General features: G+C 36.7%; 1 protein-coding gene across 1 annotated transcript in view; it reads left to right on the top strand.

Moving 5' to 3' along the window:
- Positions 1-7,277, top strand: part of RBM41 (RNA binding motif protein 41) — an 81,710-nt gene that overhangs the window by 68,893 nt on the left and 5,540 nt on the right. The window contains exon 6 of the mRNA XM_006889898.1: positions 6,571-6,718. Within this exon, the coding sequence (XP_006889960.1) occupies positions 6,571-6,718 (148 nt within the window). The remainder of the gene's footprint in view (positions 1-6,570; positions 6,719-7,277) is intronic.

Below are 7,277 nucleotides of genomic sequence, written 5' to 3'. Positions count from 1 at the left end.
TTTTTCTTAGCAGTCCATGGTATATTCAATACTCTTCTCCAACACCACAGCTCAAAGACATCAATTCTCTTTCTATCATTCCTAGCCTAGTTACCCTTCTGTTTTTACCATAATGATCTTGTGCAGTATTTGTCATACTTATAAGACTGAGTTAGTTCACCCAGCATTATGCTCTCTAGACTCTCCTATGAGTCCTGTTATTTTTAAATATATCTAAAGCACACTCTATAGTCTAGTTTGTACCTTTTTAATAAGAACAAAGGTGTCAGTTTTAACAACTAGATGTACCTATCCCAAGCCACGATATTTTCATTGGCTTCATATGCATGCAAAACTTGAACAATAAAAAAGGAAGACAGAAGAATTGAAGCCTTTAAATTATTATATTGGCAAAGAGCATTGAATATCCTATGGATATTCATTCATAAGAATGAACAAAACAAAGAACAAACAAATAGATTAAGTATAATTACGGTGTTTCTTAGAGTCAAGAATGGTGAAACTTCATCTCACATATTTTAGTCACATAGTCTAGTGGCTCCGAATCCTTGAAAAAGGATATCACACCACTGCTTTGATTCATGTACAGTTATCATATGTGTATAATTAAGTATTCTGAAAGACCTGAGAAAGGAGAGGAAGACCCTCAGTCACATGAATTGGCACAATGACTGCAACAGTGGACTTAAGCTTGGCAGAGAGTGGTAACGTTGAGGATTGAGCAGTTCAACTTTGTTGTTCATAAAGTCGCTATGAGTCATAGTCACTTTGATGGTGCCTAACAGCCGCGCTCTTTATAACACAAGTTTTGCCTTCTAAGGAAAAATACATTACCAAAACCTTATCTGACCTAAGAGAAATAAAGTTAACCAGCTTTAGCCCATTTCTGTCTCAGATAAGAGAAAATATTAAAAGGCAAATTGCTTCTTAATGATATAATTACACAGACCCAATTAAAAAGCTGAGTTAGTTATGTTGTTGTGTACTATCAAGTTGAAACTGACTCATAGCTAGTCTTCCCGTGGAAGAGATTGCCCATCTTTCGCTCAAGGAGCAGAACCTTCTGCTTTATAAGAGCATTGAACACTTCCTTATGATCCATCAACAGGATTCTCATAGGAGCAATAGATTGTGGCTGAAAGAGTCCAAGACTCAAACTCTCATTTAAGAAGGAATTTTTGTGGAAACAAAAACAGCAAAAAATAGGCAAAACCGAGGAAATGGAATTAACCTTTTTGTGTTACTGGTTACAGTTTAGTCACCCCAATTCATGATCACTTTATGTATAACACAATGAAACATTGCACCATCTTCATGATTGTTGATATATTTGAGTCCTTTGTTACAGCCAACTATAATATGTGTATCATTGAGAATTCCCTCATTTCCATTGACTCTCTTTACTTTACCATACATGATGCCCTTTTAATTAATGATATACTCAAAATAGGCAAGTTTAAGTATTATCTTCCTTGCTTGTAAGGAACAATTTAATCTAGTAGTATTTTTTCTGACTTGATTTTTTTGTTCTTTTGGCAGTCTTTTCTTCACAGTCACCACCATTTGAATGCATTTATTCTTCTGTCTTCCTTTTTATTATCTAAATTTCACATGTAAATGAAAAACATTTTTTAAAAAAGGAACTCTGGTGGTCTGGCCCATAGGGAATTGCCCTGGTAACCCAAAGGTGGGGCTTCTCTTATAATTTGAATTTACCAGCTGTTCTACCGGAGGATGAGCAGTCTTCTCCTGTACAGATAAAGCAATTGATAAAATACCACTGCTTTGGTCAGATAACACCTTACTTAATCAGTAAAGTGACATCTTTATAAAACTTTTGTAGCAGATTGGCCCAGTACAGTTTGTCATTTGATTTCTTGACTGCTGCTTCCATGAACATTGTTCATCCAAGTACAATGAAATTATTGGCAATTTCCATTTATTCTCCTGTTTTTTTAAATTTATCATTGCACATTTTCTTCCCTGCTCCTCGCTCCTTGTTCCAGACTGTTGTCATACAGATGATGCCTATTCATATATTCTTTTCAGATAGTTCTTCCCTTCATCTGTTCTTTTGCAGTGTTCATTGTCATCTTTTCACTCTTTTCCAATTCTCTCCCCAAACTCCCCATGTCTGTCCTCCATTACAACAGCAGCATTATACAGTATTTGTCCTTTTGTGACTGAGATATTTCACTCAACATAGTGTCCTCCAGGCCCACCCATGTTGTATAATGTTCTCCAAGTTCACTGCTTTTTAATACTGTGTAGTAGTCCATTGTATGAATGTACCATAGATTTTCCATCCATTCATTTATTGATGGGCACATGGATTGCTTCCATCTCTTTGCTATTGTGAATCTCCATTTATTTTGATGAGTACAATTGTAAGGATTTTAATTTCTTCTTGATCAGTTGTAATCTATACTGAAGGCCTTTAGTCTTTGATATTTATCAATAAGTGCTTCAAGTCATCTTCACTTATGGCAATCAAGTTGTATCATGTGCATATCACATTCTTCTTCATATAGCATTCTAGATTATCTGTTCAGCACACATATTGACTCATTATGGTGAAACGGCACTGCCTGCCAAATGCCTTTTCCAATTTTGGACCATGTAGCATTCTCCATCTGTGGCGTTGGAGAGTATTGAGTACACCACAGATTGCTAGGAGAACAAACAGGTTCGTCCTGGGGAGGGTAAAACCGGGCTGCTCCTTGGAGTCAAGGATTCTGAGGCTTCGTCTGACATACTTTGGGCATGTTGCAAGAAGGGACCAGTCCTTGGAGAGGGACGTCATGCTTGGGAGGGTGGAGGAACAGTGCAGGAGAGGAAGACCCTGGATGAGATTGATTGACTCAGTGGCTGGGGTAATGGGAATAGGTGTGTAGGAAACAGTGAGGTTGGCACAGGATGGATCAGGATTTACGGCTGTTGTACATAGGGTCACTATGAGTCGCACACGACTCAATGGCACGTAACAACAAGTATCCCCATGGCCTGTTTAATCCATGTATAGTTTTCACACGTGTACAATTAAGTATTCTGAAATTGATTCTTCAAACATTATTCATAATGTTTTCTACAGAGTTAAATGCCTTTGCAGAGTTGATAAAAAGTAAAAAAAAAAAATCCTCACAGTGTTCTCTGCATATGAATACTTTACAATCATTCAAGAGGTTGAGGAATTCTAGGAAAGATGACAGACTAGAGAACTGTATTCCAAAGATATAAAACCACCTCACTGAAGGGGATCAGATGAAAAGATTTTGACCTAATTACTTTAGAAATGGGTAGAGTCTGAGCCAGTAAAAGCAAAATGAACTGCACATAAGCACTACACCCTAGTTCATAAAGTTGTTTCTCTTGGTTAACAGTCAAGACACTTTCGTTTTGATCTGCTGTATATAAGGTTACCATGCGTTGGAGTTGACTCAAGGGCACCTAACAGCATCATATCCTACTTATATGCTGGAATAAACCAGTTGGGTAAATGGATGACAGATAGTGGGAACCAGGTCTCATAGTTAGAGAGTTTATAAATAAACCAGGGCAGGAGCCTAGTGTGATTCATATAGCAGTGGATTATAGTTAAAGCCATCAGAATGAACTCATGTCTAACTTAATATTGATGCAGATGTTTATAGAAAACTGTATCGACACAGGTTACATGTATATGTTTTTTATCAGTCAACTAAAAGAGCGTAGAAGAAATGATTCCCCAGTAACATCAACAAGTCTCATATCTAAATCTTGGTTTCTAATACTGCTCTCCAATGAAAGGAACCAGCATTCCTTGGAAAAATGGTTATTTCAAGAACTGGGGCAAGAAATGTGCAAGATTATCCTGGAGCATCTTGTAACATCAGAAAGTTAGAAAGTACTCAAAACAACCAAAAAACATGGATGGGGGTATATCCAGGTAGCATAGGAGCCAACAAAACTGCAAATGTCCAAAGGTGGAATGATTTATGCCAAAACCAAAATTGGTTTATGATTTGACAGGTAAGAAGCTCGGATGGCATAGTCCTTAGCATGTTATGCTGTTAGCCAAAAAGCTGCATATCTCTGGTGGTTTACATTCACCAATGGTTTCCCCATAGGAAGATGGACTGTCTCCCATTAAGGTTTATAGCCTCAGAAACCCAATGGAGCATTGCTATGAGTTGCAACTGACTCAGTGGCAGTTAGTGTAACCCAACGTATAAAAGAAATACCCATGAGTCCATATGTTATTCTTGTTTTGTCAGGTGCCATGGAGTCAACTGTAGCTCATCACATCTGAACTTTGCCTTGTCTTGTGCCATCCTCATGATCTCTGTCCTCAAGCCCATTGTGGTAGTCATTCTGTTAGTCCATCTTTCTGAGGTTCTCTTCTCTTTTGTTTACCCTCTACCTTTCCCAGCATGATGGCTCTTTCCAAAAACTGGTTCTTCCTGAAAATATTCCCAAAGTAAGTGAGATGAAATTTCACTTTGCCTCTAAAGATTACCCTGGTTGCTCTTCCTCCAAGACAGATTTGAGTCCATACGGATATAGATAAGTGACTGAATAAATAAATAGGTAGGGAGAGACATATCTCCCTTACCGGAGAATTCTAAATAACATGTTGATATTCTACCCTCAAGGAGAGAGGAGAATTGGCTCCCCACTCTTTAGGTATAGGCTACTCATAGGAACTTCTCACTAAAGATTACAACACAGAAAGGGGGAGAAAGGTAATAACTTTCTCGTAGAGAAAGCTTCCACTCCCTCATTTGAATGACTAAGACCAACATCAGTAGTTATAAATCATATTGATATTCAATACACTTGATAGGATGTAATGACAATGGCAGTTTACCTCCAAGTCTTCATTCCAATATCTTGTATCCCTGTTCTAACCACTAAAAAAAAAAATCACTCAACAAATTTCAGTAAGTGACCAGAACACATGAGCAGTACTTTGCAAAATAATGGCAAGGTCATCAAAAAGCCAAGAAAGTCAGATACAGAAACAGCCAAGAGGATCCTAAACAGACGTGACAATTAAATATAATGTGGTATCCTGAATGAGATGCAGGAACAGAAAAAAAAGATGCGGTGGGGATCTGGAAAACCAGGGTAATGGTGGGCATAGTTCGATGGTGATTAATAAAACATAATGGGAATTATTGTATGAAACACAATGTGAATAAAGGATAGTGTAAAGGGGAAAAAAACTTTAGAGAAAAGCTAAGAGAAAAATAAACTGGACTGAATAAGAAAGTACAAATATTGATTTATTCATTGTAATAAGTATATCATGTTGTTGTTATGCACTGAGTCAGAACTGACCCTCTAGTAGGTTTTCAGAGGCAGTAAATTGCAAAAGAGGAGACAGTTCGTCTGGAGCAGCTCATGAATTTGAATCCACATGCTTTTGGGATTGCAGCACAACTTCTTATCACTAGGCCACCAGAGCCCTAAGTGTTTCATACTATTATATTATTAACAGGGAAACTGTATACATAGTATATGAAAACTGTATTGTCTCTGAATTTTTCTGTGACTCTGAAATGTCTACAAATTAAAGTCTATTTTAGCAGGGATAAAAGAAATTAGTTGCAAATAATGCTATGTACAGCATAGAAATATTCAGAAGAACTTCATCCTCTGATCACTTAAAGTTTCTGTTCTTTTTTACAAAAATATTTTTCTTGATTTTGAGTCTAGTGCGCCTTTGAGTTTGTATATATGTGCCAAAGATGATATACGTGTGCATGTATGTATATCTGCATACCAAATATGTATATGCATTTATGTTTAGAAATAGAGATATATCTAAAACTGACAGCTGCCTCAATCAGAAGTCTTCATAATTTCTTTTTTTTAATGTTCCTATCAAAGGAAACTGCCTTAATATGGACCTTGCCTAATTTGTGAGAAACTTGAAGACTGTTTTCATATATTCCTTAGTGTGCTTATTTAAGTTAGTAATGCTTTCTTGATTATATGAGACCTAAGATTATAAATCATCTAATATGGTTTAAATGAATCACAAGTCAGTTATTCTATGCCCTTTAAGATGAAAATTATACTTAAATCCTAAAAATGAAGATATCTAGATTTTAAATACTGTAAGACAAAGATTCTACTATTTGTTAGTGGTTTTGTTCATAGACCTTAATAGTTAAGTCACTCAAGTGTTCTCTCTTTCTTAACTCCTTGCTCTTGCTGGTCCTACCTGAATGTTTTCCAAATTCCTTTAAGCTATAAAGTGTGTAACTCATGGTAGCTAATACATAAAGCCTTTTCTTTTTCTCTTGAATATTTTTTAAAAATCTCATTTCTAATCTCTAATAATAGAGATAATATCTTTTTCTGTTGGTATTTTTCTGAAGTATGGGGATTTGGTGATCCCCATCCCTCATGGTCTTTATCTAATAAATAAACCTCATTGTTTTAAAGCTGTTTCTGGAAGGAGTGCAGTTAAGTGCAGTGTTTAATCTTCCATCTTTCTTTGAAATTTTTTAAAATTTAACTATAATGAAAGAGTTGCCTTATCTTCCTAATATGGTATCTCTGTTGTCATTGGTTTGTTATTAGGTGTTATATCTGAAGAACCTTAGCCCTCGGGTGACTGAGAGGGATCTTATCTCCTTGTTTGCCCGATTCCAGGAGAAAAAAGGACCTCTGATCCAATTTCGAATAATGACTGGACGCATGAGAGGCCAGGCTTTCATCAGCTTCCCCAGTAAGTAGCTTCATCTAAATAAAACTACCCGGTTTTTAGTTCACTAAACTAGCCATACCATAAGAGACTGGCAGCAACATGAGGTGTTCAGAAGCACAGAAATCCTGACGGCTTGAGATTTAAGCCATCATATCAAGGGTTGCTTAAGAGGAAAAAGGTGTTGAATGGTATAGGCTGAAGTAGAAAAGGATGCTGGTGGAGTAGGGAAAGAGATGGGTCAGAATACACAAGGCAACGGTGGGTAGCAACATTGAATCTATCTATCATTTTTCTTACTGGGTAAATGTCTTTCATCTTTCTCCTCTTTTCTGTAAAATGCTTGTTTGTCAGATACTATTATAAAAAAAAATATGACAGACTACAAAGAAGGATTGGCCGTCCACTTCCAAAAATAACAGGCCTTCGAAAACCCTATGTACAATAGAGCACACTTAGACTAGTAGATATGGTAATTGATGCTGAGATTTCAGATATGGAAACACAAAGGAGGAACATCTGTAAGCAGACACTATTGATTGGAATGTGGAATGTGAGAAGCATGAATGTAGGAAAATTGGAC

The sequence above is a fragment of the Elephantulus edwardii genome, unplaced genomic scaffold (assembly GCF_000299155.1).
Source record: "Elephantulus edwardii isolate Elephantulus edwardi_28Jun2011 unplaced genomic scaffold, EleEdw1.0 scaffold00083, whole genome shotgun sequence".
NCBI lineage: Eukaryota > Metazoa > Chordata > Mammalia > Macroscelidea > Macroscelididae > Elephantulus > Elephantulus edwardii.
This window is presented reverse-complemented; position numbering and strand designations above follow the sequence as displayed.